General features: G+C 41.4%; 1 protein-coding gene across 5 annotated transcripts in view; it reads left to right on the top strand.

The window, feature by feature from the left end:
* SDK1 (sidekick cell adhesion molecule 1) overlaps positions 1 to 22,874 on the top strand; it is a 430,635-nt gene that overhangs the window by 347,537 nt on the left and 60,224 nt on the right. For all 5 annotated transcript variants that reach the window (XM_068908486.1, XM_068908485.1, XM_068908487.1 and 2 more), the window contains 5 exons: positions 5,322 to 5,437; positions 5,739 to 5,928; positions 7,926 to 8,024; positions 16,743 to 16,937; positions 21,191 to 21,392. In XM_068908486.1, the coding sequence (XP_068764587.1) occupies positions 5,322 to 5,437; positions 5,739 to 5,928; positions 7,926 to 8,024; positions 16,743 to 16,937; positions 21,191 to 21,392 (802 nt within the window). The remainder of the gene's footprint in view (positions 1 to 5,321; positions 5,438 to 5,738; positions 5,929 to 7,925; positions 8,025 to 16,742; positions 16,938 to 21,190; positions 21,393 to 22,874) is intronic.

The raw sequence follows: 22,874 nt of genomic DNA, 5'->3' as shown, positions 1-22,874 counted from the left end.
TTTTTTTTTCCATGTATTTTCTTTGATACTAACATTTAATTTCTGGAATGTAGCAACTCGTGGCTCAGACTTTTGGCTGCATCTTTTTAGAATTAGAATATACAAGAAATTTTGGCATAGTAGCATGCTGCATTGGAGCGAATAACTTCAGTGAATCGGCAATCAACCTGTATGCGCAGTCAGACTGGGTTAAAATAAGAATAAAAGATATCTAAAGCCAGAGAAAGAAGTCAAAGCAATTTTTTTAGGTCTTTCTTCTGAACTATGAGACAAATTATATTCATCACTTACATACTTATGTTTTAAAAGTACTTTACAAGCAAGTCTCCCAATTATTTGTTTCCATTTCATAGATACAGAGATTTATTTTGACTGCTGTTGCAGATTTTTAACATCCCTCATAGCTATCCAGAGGTGACTTATCTGAGATCACGTGGTTGTTTAGTGGCAGAACTAATAGTTCTGGGTTTTAGACCGTACAAGGAGCCTAAGAAGTCAGAGCCCAAGCCCTATATTAGCTCTTGGTATCTAATGACAGTGCAATGAAAATCCAAACTCTTTATTAAAAATAAAGCTGTACTTGAACACTTCTGTTTATTCTAGGATATGTGATCATATCCTAGAGTGAGTCAAGTTGGAGGCCTGTGGCTAGTGGTGTCCCCCAGGGGTCAGTCCTGGGTCCAGTCTTGTTCAATATATTCATCAATGACCTGGAGGAAGGGACAGAGTGCACCCTCAGCAAGTTTGCTGATGATACTAAACTGGGGGGAGAGGCTAACACACCAGAAGGCTGTCCTGCCATTCCGAGGGACCTGGACAGGCTGGAGAGGTGGGCGGAGAGGAACCTCATGAAGTTCAACAAAGGCAAGTGCAAGGTCCTGCACCTAGGCAGGAATAATCCCATGCACCAGTACAGGCTGGGGGTTGACCTGTTGGAAAGTAGCTCTGCCGAGAAGGACCTGGGAGTGCTGGTGGACAACAAGTTAAACATGAGCCAGCAGTGTGCCCTGGTGGCCAAGAAGGCCCATGGTATGCTGGGGTGCATTAGGCAGAGTGTTGCCAGCAGGTGGAGGGAGGTGATCCTGCCCCTCTACTCAGCCCTGGGGAGGCCTCCCCTGGAGTACTGTGTCCAGTTCTGGGCTCCCCAGTACAAGAGAGACATGGCACTCCTGGAGAGAGTCCAGCGGAGGGCTACCAAGATGATGAGAGGGCTGGAGCATCTCTCCTATGAAGAAAGACTGCAAGAGCTGGGCCTGTTCAGCCTGGAGAAGAGAAGATTGAGAGGGGATCTCATCAACGTGTACAAGTATCTGAAGGGGGAGTGTCAAGAGGATGAGGCCAGCCTCTTCTCCGTGGTGCCCAGCAACAGGACAAGAGGCAACGGGCAGAAACTGAACCACAGGAAGTTCCATCTGAACCTGAGCAAAAACTTCTTCACTGTGAGGGTGACAGAGCATTGGAACAGGTTGCCCAGAGAGGTGGTGGAGTCTCCTTCGCTGGAGATATTCAAAAGCCGTCTGGATGTGATCCTGGGCAATATGCTCTAGGTGACCCTGCTTGAGCAGGGAGGTTGGACTAGATGATCTCCAGAGGTCCCTTCCAACCTAAACGATTCTGTGATTCTGTGATATCACTAATAGCTGAGCACACATACTAACAGTAGGGGAGCATGCTATTACAGGTATTTTCTGGTTTCTGAAGTGCTTGAATATAAAAAAGGGTCTTGAAACCAAAGAAACTATGAGAGGATAAATAACGTTGTGGGTTTTATAGACCCAGCTGTAAAAACCAGGTGGGAAGCCCTAAAAGGAAAATCTGGACTACAGTTGCAGGAAGCTGAAGAGAGAGTGGAATGACTTAGGATTTTTAAACAGGTCAGATTTTATCAATGCAAAATGTTTTTGTAATGTTAGGAATTAAATAAGTCATTTAATTTTACAGTGTAAAATTACTGCAGAACAACAAGCTCAGTTTCCACTCAATAGATTGTAAATGATCTTAGGTATAACATACAGAAGGCCAGAAAATGCTAAGACAACCTCTAATGTAGTAAAACAATCTTGACAGGATTGCTTCCTTTTAAATATAAACCTTCTTATTTTCAAACGGTTCATTTCAAATACACCTAACCCACTGCCTTAATATTTTGGGGCTCCTAATATGCAGGTACGTGAATGTGCATAGCTACTTGTCTTATAAAATAAGCTACTACACAAGCATGGTCACATATCTATGGCAAGGATCAATCTCTTGATGTTTCAGAGACTGACCTTCATGAAGCAGTTACTGTGGTGAGATAAAGCATCGCTTGATAATTCGTATGGGGTCCAATGTCACTGCAGAGATTTATCAGTTTATACAAGCTGAGAATTAGGCCTGCGGTATCTAACTCTATAGGCAAAATGGCTGCATACTGCAGCTATATTTCTTCTGCCACAGACGTAGCTCTAAACTTGCACCTCCTACTGACATCAGTATACCAGCTTAATTTTTACTTTGAAAAAGCAGTAGTGGTTGTTCAGCTAAAATGAGCTGTGAAAATGGAGACAACCACTGCATCACATTATCTAGCTTTCTCAGAAAGCCAGAATACAGACCAGCTTATTAAAAGCTGATTTTGGCCCAGTTAGAGACCTAAACAGAGATCCTTTGCTCTATATTAAATACAGTTATGTCAGAGGTAGAAAAGGGATGCATGATCCTAGATGCCAACATGGATAACCTTAAAAACTTGAGTTCTCATTATAGTTCCAGTGCAAAGCACCAGTATCTCTGTAATTTCTTATGTTTGATTTTCTAAAGTACATCCTGCAGCTGGCAGCTGGATTAGCTAATCATTTAGTTTCAGTATTTCTGGTTCAGTTCTTTAAAGCTCTGAGATTTTTTGGACATTACTTGGCTCATGTACTGTTCTTGCAGGGTTACTAATGAGAACTCTGCTTTGGCGCTTGTAACAATCTCTGCCATGTAACAGTTAAGGAAACGGCATTAGAGGAGGGAGTCTGCAGAGGAAAGAGAGGGATCTTTATGCCTCACTCAAGATACTAATCAGTCTTGCAAAACTTTGAATCGAGATATCCTGAGATGTGAGAGGAGTCAGAGAAGTAAAGGTTACATTTGAATTTGTTCTTAAAGGACCAAGCAAGGTCTGCTGCTTGATAACAGATTGGTAACAACAAGATCCGTAATATCACTTGCAGACTCTGAACTCATTCATTCCTGTTAGAATAAAATTCTCAATGCTAAAATGAGGATAGCATCGGGGAATGAAAACAGAGCAAAACACGCAATGAACACGAGTATTTCTGCCTTTTAAGTGTTGGGCTTAGATTCCTTTCCAGGGAGAAGGGAGCATTCACTGCTTTGGCTGTTGCTGGGGACTAAGAGGAATCTGGACTAATAAATCTTCAGATACGCCGTTCTCCCCGTTGTTAGCACTGCTCCCCTACCAGCGGTGTGATGGTAAGATGTGCCTCAGAGCACGCATGCATGGGGGCCAGCCTAGGCACAACCTCGACCTTTTGTGAATTCGGGAAATCTCATGGCTACTGATCAAAGAGGAAAAGAAATATTTGTAAAATAAAGCAACTTGCTTTCTTGAAAGGATTTGAACCAGATAAAATGAAAATAAACGTGGCTGCAAAGGGCTGCTTTCCTCTACGCATTCTGGTTTCCTGTGACCCACCTCCTCCCTTTCTCTCTCCAGAAATGATTCATGTGGGAGTAGCTCTTTGTGAAGATCTACAGATAAAGTTATGGCAGGTGTCCAAAGACATTCATGGCTCCTGGCAATCTATTTTCCTTTAACATAATTATATCCTTGTGGGGGATAAATCTAGGAGAAGATTTAAAAAAAAAAAAAAGCACTTCAGCACTGGAGGAAAAGAATCAGATTTTAGTCTGCTGCATTGTCGTGCGATGATGCTCTGTTTCTCATGTCCCAGTTGATTGGTAACAGGGAAATTGTTTCAGAAATGACTATCTCTGCAGTTAACCATGAGTGCACAAGGGTCGGGTCTGGTGTATTCTTTTTTTCAACTTATATTAATTCTAGTGTCATACTCATTATCTTGTTCATGTTGCTAGGAGCTTCAGGAGCTAGCCTTCAAAACAATAGATCTGTTCTTTCATCTAGACAGCCAGGAAAGCATTACTTTTGGCAGAGATTTGTGCTTCCTTTTTGTGATGTATTCAGGACCTAATCAAGCCTTACTGTCCATAAGTGCTTGTGTAACATAACTTGGTGAATGTTCTCTGAGGTCTGACAGGTGTATCATGCTTTAAAAAAAAGATTGTACCCTTCAGATGGTGGAAATGCCACAGAAGAAAATGTGAAAGGGCAGAATAAAATGTGAACTCTTAAAAATAGCCTCCAATTCTGCTTGTGTAACCGCATGGTATTAAGCTTGCCTACAAAAGCTTGCTGTCGTGAGGTTGTTCTGCAGTGGTTAGGGTTTTAATGGCATGAGAATATGTAAGTTTGCTCCTCTCTCGAGTCAGAGAAAATTACAGCCTTCCTGTGCCATCAGTTCTAATGATGTTTTTAGTTTCGTAAGAGCCAATTTTGCAACATAAACGAAATAGGCAGGTCTTTCATTTACGCTGTATCAGTCCCTTAAAATACACCTTGTGTTAATGTATCTGTCTGTAATTGATGTATTGCAAATGCTGAGCACTATCTCATAATCAGATGGCTCAGAGGTTAGAGCGTTTCTTTCTGAACTGGGAGGGCTGGGCGCAATCCAGTGGTTGGAATTACTGCTAACTCTAGACAAGATACTATAATTTCCTTTGAGATAATATAGGAAGCCAAGGTGGCATAAAACTTGTTAGAGCAGATCATACCATGAGATAAATTGCCATTCATTAAAGATTTCTGGCTTTTGGCACAGGGAATTAAAATGTATAGGAAAGAAATATTAGGGAATAGACTCCTGTAGAAGTCCAATCCCAACTTGATTTTAATTACTGCAAATACGTAGAACCTGCAGTTTATTCATGTCTGTCAGTATTTATTGTCTATCTGTAGCCAGTGACGAGCGTTGAATATTTAGCTCTCTACCAACACTGTGATTTCTGAGATGTGCTGGTAAGAAATTGTGAGGAGGCTGAAAAATCAAAGACTGTGTAGAAAGAATGCAAGAGGAGAAGGGGTTGTCTAGAAGGTATTCCAGGCCTTTTGGATTAGAATACTCTTCTAAGGGATGTATAAAAATAGCTCGGGAAAGAGAAAAGTAATTGGCCTTTACAGAACAACCCTAAGCAGATAGGGAGAGGGAGGCTTACCTAGCACTGATTTCTGTAATGCCGTGTGATTCCAGTTCCCTCTGCTCCTCCTGAGAATGTGTCTGCCGAAGCGGTGAGCTCTACCCAGATCCTTCTGACATGGACCGCGGTCCCCGAGTCCGAGCAGAACGGGCTCATCCTGGGTTATAAGGTATGCCACTGGAGTGTCACATTTACTTGATTTTTAATGCCTTGCTTGGATATGTTTTTGCGTTTGTTATTTATTATTCACCTGTGAGATATTAGTATTTTCCATAACTCACCTGGAAAAGATATAGGAAATGTGCTAGTTTTGAAACAGGTAATCTGCTTGGTGAATATGATCTCATTTTGTATTTGGTGAAAAGAGGAATCTGAAATGCACACCTCTTTTTTGCAGTCCTCATGGAATATAATGGTTTTCTTTCTGTATAATCATTTTCTTTCTGTATTTGTATACGTTTATTCTGCAGATCCTTTTTAAGGCAAAAGATTTAGACTCTGAACCAAAGAACCAAGTAATAAGAGGTAATCACACTCAGTCTTTCCTGCTTTCTGGCTTGCGGAAATACGTGCTCTACGAGATCCAGGTATTAGCATTCACTCGGATTGGAGATGGAGTCCCCAGCTCTCCTGCAGTTATAGAGAGAACCAAGGATGATGGTAAGTTTATGGGATAACAAAATAAATATCCTATTTGTTTCACCTTTTTTTCACACTATTTTTTGTTTTAAGTGATGCAAGTGTAGACGACAGCCCAAACTAAGGCTATTTGGGTTTTTTTACAGTTTTAAACTTAAAGGACTTGATCCATAGCTACTTTAATTCAGCATGGTCCCATTGGTCATGGGCAGAGGATTTGGAAAAAAAACTGAAGACCACAGTCCCCTTTTCCTCTTTCTTCGCAGCTGGGGAAAAAATTCTAAAAATATGTGTGCTTTGAAGCTTAATGTAGGCAATTTCATTTGAAGATAATTTTTAGAGTCCAATTCAGTGAATCCCTATTGAAGTTCAATCATAACTGTAAAAAAAAATGCTACAGTTGGAATCAATATACCAGTTTGGGTCTGATTGGACTGAACTGAGATATGGAATTTGCAACTTCAGTATTCCAGTCTCATTTTTTTTGCAAAAGAATAAAACACTGACCCTGGAAGATGATCAAACTGGCTTCCCTTTGTAATTCCCTCCAATGCTTCCCGTGAGCACAGGGATTCCTAAGTGCAGCTTGATGTGTTGAAAGAACTGGAGCAACCCCCCCTCCCCGATTCTGTTTGAACATGGCTGTGTGCTCAGAGTGTTCCTGCTGGTGGATTTTTACGGAAATTTAATTCAGCTGTTAAAATGTTTTTGGCTCTGCAGATGCTGAAGTTACCTTTTGCTTCATTACCTTTTTAGTATTCAATGAAAGATAATGTCTGTGTAAAGAGGCTACTCTTTATTACTCCCAGTGAAAATAAACAAAAACACTAGTCTCTCTTTTTTTCATCAAAATGTTCCCAACAGAAATGGAATAAACATTGGTTTCTACAAACAACTTCATTAAGGTGATTTTGCTGAAAACACATTCAGATTTCTAGCTTAAAACGACACTTTCTGTGGCATGCAGGAGCGTGCGTTGTCCTCGGGAAGAGGGGCAGCAACTCCCAGCCGTTTTGTTAGCTATTTTCTCTGTGTACTGCCTGTGCGGTGCCTTGTCTTTTCTTTGCATGGGAACAAAGAGAAGTTACTGTTAGCAGAACTCTACCAGGAGAAAAAAAAAAGTGCTCACAGAATTGCAGAATACCAGAATATAATAAGAAATATTTAAAACTGTTTGTTTAAGATTAACCCCATTACAGCAGTTCCCTCCTTAAGTACGTGCTGGCAAATGATACAAATTGTTCTTCCATTTCCCTACTCCCTATATAAACATGTTGTGTCTCCTCTGGGCTCGACTTAATTAAAAGTATCATCAGGGGTATTGCAGGTGGAATTTGCGCTGAAGGGGAAATTTTGCGCATGCAAATTTATGAATTCGTATCTGCTCACCTTGTGAACCTGGGACGGTCAGTGCAGCCACCAGCCATCTGTATTAATGTGCCTCTAACCTGCCTCAGGTTCTCCTGCTCAGACAGAAGTGTTTAAAATGCACATGTAAAGTCACAAGGCAGTTTGAAGCTAGGGCTGATGGCACAGAGAAGGAATATTACTCAATTTCCACAGGTATGGAGAGGATGAAGCTGACACACAATTCCTCTCTGTAAAGGCAGCTCAGTGACTCATTTCACAGTCTGTAATCAGTTATCTGGTGATGAGATGAGGAGGTAGCGTGGTTGGCTCGCAGAGACTCCCCGCTATGCTGCTACGAGATGACTCTCACGGAGGTCACAACTCATTTGTCAGAGCATCCTGGTAAACTCATTTTACAGGAGCAGTAAAACACTGTAGGGTGCTCTGTTTCTGTATTGTATTTGGTGTTCATGGGTGCTGGAGGCGTTCAGCTGCAAACAGAATTCCCCCAGAATAAATGCATGTTATGTATGGATGTAGGCGCCCCTAGCCATCCATTTCTTATTGGTGAGATGCAGCTTGGGCTGCCTCCTGCGCGAAGTGAGCAGAGAACCTGTAATCCCTCTGACGGGCAATGCCCGCTGGCTGATCTCTGTTTTTCTTTCCAGCCCCCGGGCCACCTGTGAGGCTGGTGTTCCCCGAGGTGAGGCTCACGTCGGTACGGATTGTTTGGCAGCCACCGGAGGAGCCCAATGGGATTATTCTGGGTAAGGAGAGGCAGCAGCAAACTCAGGGGCTGGGAGGAGAGGGCTGGAGAATGAGGAGAGCGCTGGCTGTTGGGTTTGCCTTCCTCTTGCTCGTAGGGTTGGAAACCACATGTGGGCAAATCCATGGCTAAAGAAAAGAAGGTATCTCAGCGTCAGCTGAGAGACACAGTGCCCTGCGGCAAGAGTAAAATTCTGCCAGTCCCCTTGGGTGTGTTTCCCTGAGTCGGAACTGCATTTTGGTCATGGCACTCGATGTGAATTGTCATCTTTCTTTCCATCTAGGTTTGGATTTGTAACCTGTTTGGCTGGCTTTTGGGCAATTTGCCTGTTAAGCTGTAGCAGGGGAGAGTTGCATTTTCCCTTCCTTCCCCCCGCTCCCCTCTGCCAGGCATGCTGAACTTTGCAGTTTTGTGTGTGCTTCTGCTTTATTGCTTCCTTTGGATGATACCATCTGTCAGGTCACAAGGAGTTATCTCACACTTGGCTTTCCATCAAGGGGAATAGGAACAGCCAGGGATGACGAAAATTCATGAAAAACCTTCTTACCTCCCTTCTCCCCTTACTCTTGGGTTGCCTTTCCAGCACGTACGCCAAGGGTTATTTGTGCTTTAAACATGAAGACATTTATAATGTAAGAATCTATTCATGCCTCTAAAAATAAAGTAGTTAATAGTTACATAGCAATTTTGTCTTCAGAGTTCTGTGCTAATGTTAAACACATTTTATAGTAGTTCTAGCAGGTAAGGATTCATCTCAGATCTAAAAATGGAGAAACAAAAACTCTTGCTTTTCATTTAGTTCTCACTCTTTTAGACCCTTCTGCTTCTAATTTTGCTGCTCTAGTTCAAGTTTATATTTAGTCTTTTAGGAATATTCCCCATAGCATTCATTGTTGGGCTGGAGGGGGCCTACTTTGATTGTTACTGTGTTAGTAGCATCCCTTTAAATAAAAGACTGGCCTTGCATTGTGTTTAAATCTTGAATCAGGAATTCAAAGCATTTGCTCAGATGTGTAGTTTCCAAAAGTGCGGGGGGGAGGATCCTGACACCTGAAGCAGCAGGGAAGTCATCATATATGATTCAAAGGCAGCAGCTGCAGGGGTTTTCTGAGCCCAAGAAAGAGTTTGCATGAAACTTGGCACCAGTTAGCTGCCAGAGACAGAACCATGCAGGGTATTGCTGCAGCTTAAGGAAGCTTGACTTCTGGATTTTCTTGTGCATTTGATTTATTGCCTGTTAAGGAGCAATGTCCTGTAAGCTTGTTCTTGGTAGAGCCTGGGATTTGAATCACAGGATGTGGTTAAGGAGAAAAAAAATTCTTTTGCTAGGAATGATGAGAAAGTACAAATGGTACTTTGCTATCCAAACTGTGTTCCAATGTCTTATGTTGCTGCACTCTGTCTGCCTTATCTGCTGAAGCTGTAAGCTCAGCGCGGTAGGAACTCTCTTTTTTCTTTGCACAGTGCTTTGTGCAATATATCCCCTCCTTGGTTCCTGCTCATTACTGCTATGTTGATGATAAAAGCATACAAATATAGGGTTGGAAGGAAAGATGAGAGGTAACCCTTAAAGCATGCTTGACATGTATCTAAACTTTGAGAGTCCCTTATTAATCTATTTCACTCTTTAAATAAATTTGCAGTTAGCCTTTTTTCCCCTAAACATCTAGCTTAAATATCCCGTGGGGCCAGCTAAGCTGGATAGTTCTGGTCCTGCCCTCAAGGGTGATAGTTCCTTTCTTCCTGCACCATATATACTAAAATTGTCATTGTTCTCTTTGTTTTTCTAATTACTTTTCATGTTTCTGAAAGTCTGATGCCTCACACTGATGACAGCATGCCAGCAGAGCTCTGCCACTGCTGAGACGAGGGAACTGCTGTCTCCTAGTTCTTGCATAATACGTTCCCAGTATCACATCCCAGGATACTTGATACTGCCCTGATTTGACTTATTTGTGGCATTGTAACTAAGTAGGTTTATGACCCACTATTAACACCTACCCTTTTTCTGCAATATGCTTCCAGGTCAGTCAGTTCCAGTTCTATAGGTACCTTTAGCTTTTTCTTTGCAAGTGTGATACTTTGCATGTTTCTTTATTGAATTTAGTCTTACTGATTTCAGACTCTCTCTCCTAGTTATCAGGATCACTTTAAGTTATAGTCTTGTCCTTCAGAGGGTTGTAACCCCTCATGATTTGGTTTTATCCTCAAATTTTGGAAGTAGTTTGGCAGTTCTTCAGCCAAGACATCAATGAAAACATTGAACAGAACTGGACTCAGGATATATTCCCATGAGGCCTTATTTAATATATCCTTCCAATTTATTAGCAAACTATTGATAGCAACATTTTGACTATTTTTTTTAAATGTGTTGTAATACTTTTGCTACAGTCTGTTTCTTTAGGGCCATGTGGGAACCTATCAAAACCTTACTTAAAGTCAATGTAGATTATATCTATTATTTCCACCTGGCCCATTACCTTGTCAAAATGGAAAACAGGTTGTTTTAATGTTTATTATTTGTTCTAGGCAAATACATATGGGCTGTTCCTTGGCATCTTATTATCTCAGGGATGCTTATGTTTTGACTCATATTTTGTTCTAGAATCTTTCTGGATACGGAAGTTTAGCTTGATTTGTCTGTAATTCTTCAGGTATTTCTTTTGCCCTTTTAAAAGATAAGGTACCATGTTTGCTCTTCTGAGATACTCTGGGACTTCACCTGTCCTCCACAAGTTCTTGAAGATAATCGCTAATTATTCAGAGCTTGCTTCAGCTGGTTACATAAGCACTCTGGGGCAAATTTCATCAGGCCTTTCTGACTTGATTACATCTAGCTTGGCTAAATATTCTTTAACCTGTCCTCTATTCTAGCCTGCATCCCTACTTCTATTGTTGTCAGTTTTAATTTGTGTTAAATATCTAGTCGATATCAACCTCTTTTTGTCTTTTTTCTTTTTTTTCTTTTCTTTTTTTTTTTTGTGAAAATGAAGCAACCGAGCTATTAGCCTTTCTATTCTGTGTAATCTGTCCTGTGCTCATCTTCATTCCAGGCAGTGGACCTGTCATCCTTCTGACTTCCTCTTATTTCTATTGTATTTATAAAATCTTTCTTATGCCTTTGATGTCCTTTGTAAATTATAACTCCCTTTGCACCTTAGCCCTTCTGATTTTGTTCCCGTGTGCTAGAGCTATTTATACACTTCCTTAGCAATGTGTCCTGTCTCAGCTTTTTGTGCAATTCGGTTTTGATTTTGAGGTCATTAGTGAGCTCTGAATGCAAACATATTGGGCTCTTGACATCTTTTGTCTGCACAGGGATAGTTGAACCTTTTTTGTCTCTTTTTAAACTGTCAGCTAACCTGAATTTCTTTTTCCCTTAGAATTCCTTCCCAGGGAACTTTACCTACCAATTCCTAAGTCTACCTTTTTGAAGTCTGTTGTCTTCATTGAACAGTTCTCACTCCTCTGTTTCTTTGATAGTAGAAAGATTCATGGAGGAAGTCGTTAGGTGCCAATGTCAGAAAGAAACAAGTAAAAATTACTCCTGCTGGATATTTCTGTAATCTTTTCTAAGAAGACTGGAGTATTTCAAAAAATAGATGATAAACAATGTAGCATTTTAAGTAAAGGTTACAAGTTTATTTTTTTTCCTGCACACCTTTTAAATCTTATTATTGTAATGGACTTTCAAAATGAAATCGTAACCATCTCAGTCAAGTGCACTGAAATAGAATTACTGGAAAGAATGAGTTAGCATAAATTTGCGGTGTGCCCTGTTATTCACTGGTGGGGTTGGAAAGAAAAAAATACCTGCTTTGCAAGAGCAACTTATATGTAGAGCCTTTGAACCAGTGTTCCTGCTCTGCTAGCTTCATCCTCTGAGTATACAAGCACCTTTGCAGCTAACATTTTTGTAATCTATATCAAAACATGTACTAGCATTTCAGAGAGAGATTAGCAGGGTGAAATACTAGCAGGCACCAAGAGGGAAAACTACCTGTTTGTTTGTTTAAATATTTCACAGTGGAGGCCTGCTAGATATTTCCGTGTCCCCTTTTGGGAGTGTTACAGTAACCAGCTGAGCCTTAACTCTGTCTTCTTTTCGGCGGTCCATCCACCTAGCACCTAACATAGCTCCTTCAAATATTATTGAAGAAAAATGATGCATTGCTGTGCATATGCACACTTCTTATCTGTGAGCTCTCCCTGAAAACGAGAGCTCATTCGGCATCCTTCCAGGCCCTGGTTAGTATTCCTCATGGTATTCTTGTATTTAACGTTTACCTGAAGCTTGTTGCAAAAGAGTGGAAGAACTCCACTGAGAATTAGAACCAAAATTGGATATAATCCATGTTTACAAATTCATATTTTGATCCTAGACTGCATTTGCACACCCGCTGGCCCTTAAACAGATAAGCAGTAAAATCAACATACCGGATTGCTGCTCAGCTAGGCAGACCATAACCCCCCCCCAATATCATTTGGCTTTCCCTAAGTTCTGTGACAAATTAATAAGTGTTTGTGTCTCTGGTGCATCATGGCCTGCATGAACGGGTGCTGTCAGTTCTGAAGGGCTTTGTATGGTGATGAGCTTGAAAGCTTTTTTATATTCATGGTCTGTTGTCATCTTCCTGCCTGTTTGCTTTGGGGAATCTAGTGGTTGTGTTGCAATGACCTAACATTTAACGGGCGGTTCAAACTGTTGCCTTTTATTGAGTTCAGAAAGCATAGCTCATGAAGCTGCTTGCAGTTGCGCAAAAAATACTTTAAAAGATGCTAATGCAAAAATAAGCCATGTTTCAGTGAATAAATAAACTCCAAAGGAGTAGGTCTTTCAGGCTTTTTTATGCTAGTTTGGCCTGGTCAATGGCAAGGCTCCCAGTAACAGAAGAGATTTGGGATCTAATGCTGTATATTTAAAAAAAAAAAAAAAAAAGTAGGAAAATGAAGAAAACACCATGAGTTCTTCTGATCGATCATCCAGAGGATTAATGTTCTGTAAGATATTCCTCTCCCTAAATAGTTTGCTCTGGTCACCTTTTAAAGATTTTACTTTCACTCATAGCCTTTGATTTCTTATCTAAAGCACATCTTGTTGTCATAATCCAGTAAGGGAAGGAGCTTCCCCTTTCCAGCTGCTCCTGTCGCACACAGACTTGTTGGGTTTTCCACTGTGTAAACTGGTCATGCTCCATTTTAAAAGTAGATAATTTATGTGCAGTTCTAGTGGAATTTCCTGCATCTCCTTGCTCTGTTACTGAGAAACACCCGTTTAGCTCCCAGCCTGCCTTCATTCTGCACCAGTGTACGCCGTTTGCCCTAAGTCAGCATTGTCTTTTCATTAAAGCAGTTCCCTTCCCTCCCTGGTGTATTTTACCTCCTGGATGTGTTTGTAGACAGCAGTCGCATCCCCTGTGAGTCTTCACTGGCCAGATTAACCAGCCAATCTGCCTGAACCCCTCTCTTAAAGACTCCTCTTTGTACCGGTTTCACTTCATGTAATTCGTCTTTCATCCCCCCCTACCTTGGATTTATGTTGTAATCTTTCCAGACAGATTTCTGTGACTTTCTGTGTTACTTTTGTGTGTCCTTTTTCAACTGCAGCTTTTATAACTGCAGTCTCATTTTTTGCCTCTTATAGCCCTCGAGCATCCATTAATTTCTCTTTGAATGCTTTCTATTTACCTCTATTGATTTGGCTTGTTTGATTTCACCCAGCATTTCCTACCTTCTCCCATCCTTTGTTGCTGATGCATCAACCTAATAATTTTATCCTTTTGATCTTATCTTAGCCCTAATTATTATCCAAGCTGTGCCTTAAGTACTGCATCTTCTGTGTCACTCAGAAACAAGAAAAGCAGTGCTATTTATGACAGAATATATATTGACTGCCCCAAATTGTAGGAGAGGAGAGTGATCTAGGAGACCAAATTAAGGTACTGAGTATCTCTCCAGTGGCTTTGTAGGTAGCAATAAGGGAGCTGGGTTCAGCTGCGGAGGTTTGATACGTACCTTTGAATCAGACTGAGGGAAATGTAAAGGTGAAGTCTCAAGTTGTGTAAAGTTTTCCCGAGAAACCCAGGAAAATAGATACTTTCCTAGACTGTCAGCCAACGCAGCAAATGTAGGAAAGTACAGCGATGCTTTTTTCACAGAGAGGCACTGAAAGGGAGTTTTTGTAGCCTGTCAGAGAGACAGTGATTTCCCCTTTCTCATGGCCAGATTAGTTTTCACACTAGCCAATGATTCTTGTATAAGTTATTGTAATGGCCTAGATAAATATGTGTGCCTTTGGTTAATCTGTGCATATTTGTAATTGGTTTTCCAGCATGAGTACCACCATTTAGCAGTAAATAGTTATCTTTCTATTCCCTCCTTACGTTTTAACTACACTTTTTGCTTTAAAAGGTTTAGAAAAGAGAGGAAATTGTTCAACAAGGATATATCCCAGATAACATACTTATCTTTTAATAACTAGGTAAATCAAGTTTGCTATTCTTTTAATATTCTGTGTTTTCCTCCAGGTCTTATTCTTAATGTCTTATGTCCCCTTATCAAACTTAGTTGCTCTTCCTTCATCTTTCCTGCTGCTGTAAAATTTTCCCCAGTGCCTAGCTTTTACTATTTTTCCTTTTTACTGAGATCCTGTGCCTGGGTTCCCACTTCTGCTTTCTGCACATTCGTACAAACAGGAAAGATCATAATGTATCCCTTTTGTCTCGCCATTGCTGTATGTCTTTCTGTGGGCTTTGAAAAAGAGAATTAAAATACTATAGCATTAAAGATACAAAAATACTGTGGTGACGTGTATGGGACCAGAAATGGGAGAGTTGATTCAATGGATAAAAGGAGGTAGTTTGCAGGTAGAAAAATGTAATTATCCAAGTTGAAGACTGTAAATCTTTGCCAGGATCTAACCATGCTCAGTAGCTCTGAAAGTCAAGCAACTTTTTATCCGCGAATCTAACACTAACCACCCAGCTGAGAAAATGTTATTCCAAGAACATGCCTGTCACACGCACTGCCCAGTCGCTTCTAGAGGTGTCTGTGCCATCAAGTTTGCTCCATGTAAGGCAACTGTGGCTATTGCCCACATTCCCTAACAGCTTCTGAAGAAAAAGAGGTAAGGATGTGCTAGTGAATCATTAATGCCACTGCAAGAATCATCACACAAAGCTAACGCCATCGGTATCTCAATTAAATTCTGGTGTTCCTGAGAGAATTCTGGTGTCCTGAGAACACCACACATGAGTGTAGCATTTACTCTAGGCAGTGCATGAACTGTCTTTGTGTCTTTTTTGTGCGTGGGATGTGGCAATTGTTGCATACTCACAGCGAAAAATAAATGCTATCCATTTTGTCTAATAAGCACAGGTAAGATAAGATCCTTAGTTTTCACACACCAGCCTTCATGAATGAAGCATTCCAGGTTCAGCTCCGCTGTTCTTCTTACAGCCAAGAGTTGGTGGGAGTTCCAACTCTGGCTGAGATATTAATTCCAAGAGGAAGAAATGGTGTTGGGTATCTGCAGACCCCTTTGTAGTTCAGAGGATCAACAGAGCATTGGCAGAACCATGGCACGCCTGAATTCAGCTGTTTTGATTTGGATTTGTCGGCTGCTCTCTGCCCTGCATAACTTGATGAAACATTTAATCATACCACTATATTCAGCTTGGGCAGTGAAGCCCCACACCAGTTCTGATATTAATTGATTTTGGAAGTTAGCAGCTGGACTGAAGGTTACCAGTGAGCTCCAGAAGTGAGAGCCTGATTCAATTGCTCAGTCTAGAAAGTGAGTTTGAACATTTGGCAGCTCCTCTTTGGGGGGCAGTTGTTGTTAGTGGTGCGTGAGAGCTCTGGAAGCCCTACTTTGCACAGTTGGATCACTAATAATATATGATAAACTGTAAACTCGTAATTGTCAGGCTGGTTTGACTGCAGCTTATTGTTTACAATCATCAACAAAATTGATTATTAAGTGCTGCATGGTTCAAGGGGGACCTCAAAGCTTGCAGGCTTCTTCCTTGGGCTGCAGACAAGGGCAGTAATGTGAAATGACAAAGGAAGGATGCTTTTATTGGCAGTTCCAGCATGCACTGTACAGTTACGGACAAGCAGGAGAGCTGAGAAAAAGGGAACTGCAAAAATCGGAGGCAACTGTTCACTTAGGTGGTATGAATGCTGCGCAATGTGGGCAATCCAGCTGCTCTGCAGTTGAAAAACTTTGAGCTTCATTCAGTGCTGAAACTGTATGAGAGGGGAAAATAGTGCACAAGTATATGTATTATGCATGTGTGTGTATGTGTTGGATGGAAAACTGAAATAGAGAGCGTTTTCTTGAGCTAGCTCAACCAGATGAGAGTAATTGCATGGACTCTGTTTGCTCCTCTCCCTTTTCTTGGGGTACCAGCACCCTCAGGAAAGATTAAACTGTTTTAGTATCTTGTTTGTATGAAGGATGGAGAATGAAATAAGGTTCGTGGTAGATAATGTTCAGTAGACCCTTCTGTTCGTCCCAGAATTTCCCCCATAAGGAACTGCACCTGACTGGGAAGGGCTGATGTACAGCAGAGTTGTAAAGCACTAAAGGAAGCAAATTACTTTGTTCTCAGGTAAATAAGTAATTATGATAAACTAGTAGCTCTGGTGCTCTTTTCTCCCTACCAGAAAAATATAAAACAATCCTAACCCTCTTTTGTTGGTGCTGTGATTTCAGGATATCAAATTGCCTACCGCCTGGCCAGCAGCAGCCCTAACAAGTTCACAACGGTAGAGGTTGGCTCAACAGTCAGGCAGTTCACTGCAACAGATCTCGCCCCTGAGTCAGCATACATCTTTCGGACATCTGCCAAGACCAGACAGGGTTGGGGGGAGCCACTGGAAGCTACGGTGATCACTACAGAAAAACGAGGTAATGCTTGCAGCCACAGGCTGAGGTACTTTCTGTTGCATGCCTTGGAGCCTGTGCTGCACTTAGGGGAATTTTAAAAACAGGTTACAGCCTGTATACCTCCTCCTTCTCACCCCATAAACCTGCCCCTAAACTATAGTAACATCATGGTTTTAGAAACCTGGTGAGCAAGACAGACTTTTATGAGACAAAATTCTCCTAAGCTGCCAGGCTGTTGAAGATTGATTTTTCCATCAGCCGCTATATTAGCCATATGCAGCCTCCTTCTGCAGTCAGATCTTTTCTTTCAGCTCTCTCATCTTCTAGAAAGTTTGCAATCTTGAGAAAGAAAGTGATGAATTAATTATATTGATTAGGGAAGCCAAAATGAGAGCAGGTGGTGTTGCAGGATTTCTCCACACAGATCCTCCATTGCACCCCACTTCTCACCTAACGTGCTAGTAATTACTCTGTCCTTTCACTGCCATACACTCTAGCAGAGCATTTACATCTGGATTGCCTAGAATTTTTCTGTTTCTTCCATCAGCCACAAAATGGTTATTCAAGTTTTGAATCCTCAATCAAATTCTGTTCTGTAGGGGAACTACTTGAAGAAAACAGGAGTTATAGGTGTGTAAATAAATCCAGATGCTTAGATACTAAACATATTAAAAGATGACAGGCGTAAGGTATTACAGAACCTGGTCTGCATCGTTATTTCTTGCTGATGCTTTGGCTCAAGAAATGGCTTGACTCTCCAGTCTTAGACTGAATCTGCGGAGCTGCCGGTTAGAAGGATTATATTTTGTATTTGTAAAAGAATTTTTTCATTTGGAACTAAAATAGAGTGTACTGGTAGAGAACAAAAGTGTGAGCTTTCCTCTGGGCTTGTTCCATATGCCATGTTCCACTGCAGAGCAGGTATCTCATCTCCTGAGCTGGAAAAGTCAAAACTAGCCAGGGTGATGGTAACAGCATCAATCCCTTGTGCACTGTTGGACTTGGTGCCACTCTGGCCTATTGTGCTGTCTGGGTATTGATCTTTAAGAAAACTTCACCTTCAAAAATTACAACCATGCAACCTCTGTGATTTATAAAATCACAGTTCAGAGAGAAGTGTACTTCAGCAGACACCTAGAGCAGCCCCCCACAGACATTTCAGCTATTGTTCCCACTTTTGTTTGAGCTTGTGTGCCTGGGTCCTGGCTCTTCCCTCAGTCTTGCACTATAATACAACAAATTATATTTACCTTTTAGTTCTTAAAATGTCACTACCCAGCAACCTCTCATTTTAAGTCCTTTCAACATGAATGCAACAGCAAGGCTTTCCCATGCTTGTCTATCACACTGTTTGCCCACAAGGTCTTCCTTATTGTATTCCTGTAACATTGCCTAAAAAAAAAGAAGCCATTGGCCTGTTATTCAACCACCAACAGGGAAGACCAGTGGGGTGCATTTCAACTAGCTTTGGACTGTCTGGTTGGTGTTAAAATTCCCTCTGATATAGCTCGCCAGGTCCTGTGCGGTCTTCCCAGTGCAAAATAGCACAGTCCTCAGAGACAGAGTCTCTAGAACTGTCTTAGGAAACTTAAAGTGCCTCTGCTAAAGGTACTATCCATCAGACAGATTTATCAGCTCAAGTTTTCTTCCACCCTTGTCTGATTGCTGTCAAAGTGGAAGTTTAAAACACCCCAACATGTGAAAGTTTCAAAAAAACCCAACATGCCCAACAAAGTGCATGCTAGAAGCTCAGAGCATAGAGGAGCCTCTCCTTTTCAATAGAATGTGCTCAGATTTCCCAGGCCGAGCGCAGGCCGTTGCTGGATACACAACAGTTCTGCAGTAGCTCACTGCAGAACTGCCAGCTCCACTGCGAGAACAATGATCCCTTGTTGCTATCAATCCTTTAGGGTTATCTTGAATAGGCAAGTCATAATGTAAAATGAACCCTTTCTCTTTTTGATGGATGGCTGTACTGTGTCTGTGCGCACGCTACTGAACTGAGTCCCAAGGCTCTGAGAGTTAACTGAAGTGATCCCATATGTGGGGTGGAGAGAGAAATATGTGTAACCTCACATCGGCAAGACTGATATGAGGACATGATAATGACATTTATCCAGTGCAGCTATTCTGGTAACAAGTAAATAAATAAATAAACAAACCCAGGACTTCTATGCACATGACAATAAATATTCTAGAATGAAAAAAATATTTACTTGCCATTAATAAAAATGCATTTAAAATCCTTGTAGTACTTGATAGTAAGGTAGGCAGACAGTGAAACTGGTCACTTTTGTCTGTTTAGTTCCTTGAATAATCCCAAAATAAAAATATATTTTTTATAGTAATAATCCAAAAATAAATAATCCCAAAATAAAAAAATATTTTACAATGATGCCAGTAATTTACAGGTTCCCAAGCTGGATTCTAACTATGCTCTCTGGAGATGCTTCAGCAGTGCTTTGAATCTGCATAGCGGTATGATAGTTAGCACCAGTGATCAGGGCAGAGCTGAGTCAAACGTTCGGTACCTAAATGTAGCAAGAAATTATCCCATCTGCCATTAAAAGGGGTCCATTGAGTCATATGGGGTCCATATGACCCCATTAATTGTGCAGTCACACATTCCTGCACAAACAGCTCAACTTGGCGTTTGCTTGTGGCTAAGCCCCCACAAATAAACTCTTTATACTAATGTTTTTGTATAAACAGTCAGGAAATATATCTCGTAGTACAGGAGATTTTAAGATCTCCCATTAGCAGCAGACAGAACCCCAGTCATGGGAGACTGACTGCAAGATCTGACCTGCCCAAAACTGCAAGCTGGATAAAGCTTATCAGCAGAGTATTAAATCCCCACAAGACACTCACTTCCCCTGATAGAATAACCCTGAATACCTGTCTCAGCCTGTCAGTGTAATGACCTTTTGCATTGTACTCTGGATCACATGCTGCTGGCACTGAGAGCTTCCTACAGCTAATAGCTTACAAATCTTTTGGCACTGATGTCAGCCAGGGTGTGCTGCAGAGAAATACCAGAACATGCAGGGAATGTTTTTAGGGGGTGGCAGGGAAATGAAGTGCTCACCATTCAAAGCTATGAAGAATCATGCAGTCAGAGGTATGTTTATGGAAACAAGTGCTGATGAAGTTGAATTGAATTACTTCTCAAAGGCAAGTCACTGCAGCAGTGTCTCCAATCAATGTCTGCTTTATTACATGCCACACATTTTAATCAGAATCAATAATCTTCATGATAAACAATTAAACAATTATTCCTCACTCTATAGAGTTTCTCTATTGAAATCGATGGACTGCGGAGACACGCTGATGGGGAAAGGAGATCTATATTGAAACGGTTAGGGACTGGCATACTCACACCTGCATTTCCATTCCCCACCTCAATTAAAGGTGTATTGTTAATTACTCTGGAGAAGTGTCTCTCAGCACTGGGACTGGCTGGTTTAACTTTGCAGTTCAAGGTCAACCAACGTGAAGGGAGGAAGAAGGAATGTCTGAAAGTGCAGACACTCGAACCCCAACACTGTATTAACTCCAGCCTGGGGTTTGGAAATGCAGCAGCTGCAGTGGGCTGCTCGTGGTTCCTGGTTGCTTGCCAGAGAGAGCTGGTGCAAGGATGCAGGATCTGCTGTAACTCCTACACTTGGACTCCACTACACATCAGCCTCTTCCAACTCATCTCTTCTTCTTCATGCCACGGTGGAGGAGCAGCTGGTGGGAGAGGGAGCTACATAGCACAGAATAAACTTGTCTAGCTAGAGAATGCAGGCCCCTGACATCAAGCGGTGAGCCCAGGATAAGAACGTGTACTAGTTTACAGGCAAATTCTGTCAAAAGAGCAATTGCAGCTGGAAGCACACCTGAGTTTCGTTCAAGGCTTCCTTGCTCTGTTTGGCTGCTGGTCCTACAGCTCTAATGATACTTCCTTAACCTGCCACTGATTTGGGCATCTTCTTCTAGAAAAGGGTATAGAGAGGGTGTAGGTGTCCTCCACTTAGTTGCAATGTCTGTTTTGTGGGCTGTTGGGGAACATGGCTATTCAATGGTGACCTTTTCCACAGGAAAATAAAAATCAATTTTACTGCTCTTTGCAGTAGAAGGCTAAGGAAAGGTATGGCTTGCATCCTTCATGTGGCAAATCCACCAGTGCAATCTCCTGTGCCATTACTACCGTGAAGATCCATTTAGCTCTTACTTTTTATGTTAACTTCAACTTCTTCTCAAGGCAGTATCAAATTATGGTTTAATTGCAGAACGACCAGCACCTCCCAGGCAGCTGATGACCCCCCAGTCTGATGTGTCATCACGAAGTCTGCAGCTAAAGTGGGTCCCTGGAAGTGATGGATCTTCACCAATACGCTACTTTACTGTACAAGTGCGAGAACTGCCAAATGGAGACTGGCAAACCTACTCCTCATCCATCAGCCATGAGGCTACATCTTGCATTATTGAAAGGTACCATATCAGTCTAGCATAGAAATTCCAACGCTGTCCGCTTAAAGCAGTTTGGAATCCAAAGCAAGCCTTACTCAGCTTCACAATCTCTTTGGGTGATACAGGTAAATGAGGGTCACTCATCCGGTTTTAGAGACAGCGCTAGGAACAGAAGTTCAGAGTTTTCTTGAAGGTCATGCAACATATCTAATTAAAGTTGGATTGGAATGGATATTTTTCAAGCCCTTCCTAAAAGCTCAGCACAGTAGATAATGCTACACAGACTAAACCCATATCTAGCTATGCAATGCCCTGGAAAAAACAACTAGTTAAAAATCCTTTCAGTAGTGACTAATGTTACAATTCACTCTCATTGTGGCATTGCAATTATCTCTATGTGAACTCTTCCAGATGAAATGAGAACCATTTTTATCTGTATTTTCCATACTGAAGTTTATAGATAGCATCAGAATGTTTAAACTTTGTTACTCAGCCTTCATTATATCCTCAGCGATGCTGTTGTAATTAAAGCCCTTGTAACATCTGCGGAAGCAATTGTATGTCTATGAGAAGGTACTTGTTTTGCTGTCCATTCCCCCTGCTGACTGACTAGTACAAATCCGATTGCCTCTGAAAGGCCACCGGCTTTTGGAGACTACAGTGTTCAAAGCATTCGGATGCAGATTTTTAAGGTGTGTTATAAAAACATCCGTGGCTATGGTATATGGCTGCTCACTAGTTGTGTGACAGAAGATATAGATACATTGCTATCCTTTTGTCCAACTGCACAGAAAAAAGAAAACTTGACAGTTATAGGACAAATATAGACCCGATTCATTGGTGGAGTTGTACATGTCCTGAATTATACCCAGTATCTCAAAACCTCTAAAATGAGGGAGACCAGCTATGTCATTTAGACTCGACATTGTCATTACTGAAAGCAGAGGAGATGTATTTCAAGAAAGATAATTCAAGTTGCTGTAGGAAAGTGAATGTCCTAATAGGACAGACTACTGAAAGCATTTCTTCTCTCCCTTGCTAAAAGCATTTTCCTGTGAAAGTCCAGAAGAGCAGCATGTGCGTGATACTAGAGTGCTGCCCATCAGAATGCATTATCCCTTGGTGTTTAATCATTCCTTACGAGTAGCTTTACTTGGGCCTGTAGTCAGTGTTACATCTGCCAGCTGGTGGCTAGACATTACCAATTAATTAGCTAAATCCTCCATAACTTACAGCTCTGAATTTCTAGGCTCTGCATGCAAGTCAAAAGGCAGCCTCCCCCACACCTTCTCCCTTCCAAGCCAAGCCAGAAATAGCTTTGCTAAGGTTATGTCAGCTGGAAATTACTCTTTACATATCTTAAAGCACCGCATATATAAAAGAACTGCAGGGAACCTGTTGTTGCTGTCTCTATTAAATAATCCAGGTAATAGCATTAATTTGAAATTCAATAGGAATAAAATGCACTGATCATACAGTATAGTCTAGCGGATTAGTCAGAAG

This window comes from Struthio camelus, chromosome 15 (assembly GCF_040807025.1).
Source record: "Struthio camelus isolate bStrCam1 chromosome 15, bStrCam1.hap1, whole genome shotgun sequence".
Lineage (NCBI taxonomy): Eukaryota > Metazoa > Chordata > Aves > Struthioniformes > Struthionidae > Struthio > Struthio camelus.
Note: the sequence above shows the minus strand (reverse complement) of the source record. Positions and strands in the feature narration are given on the sequence as shown.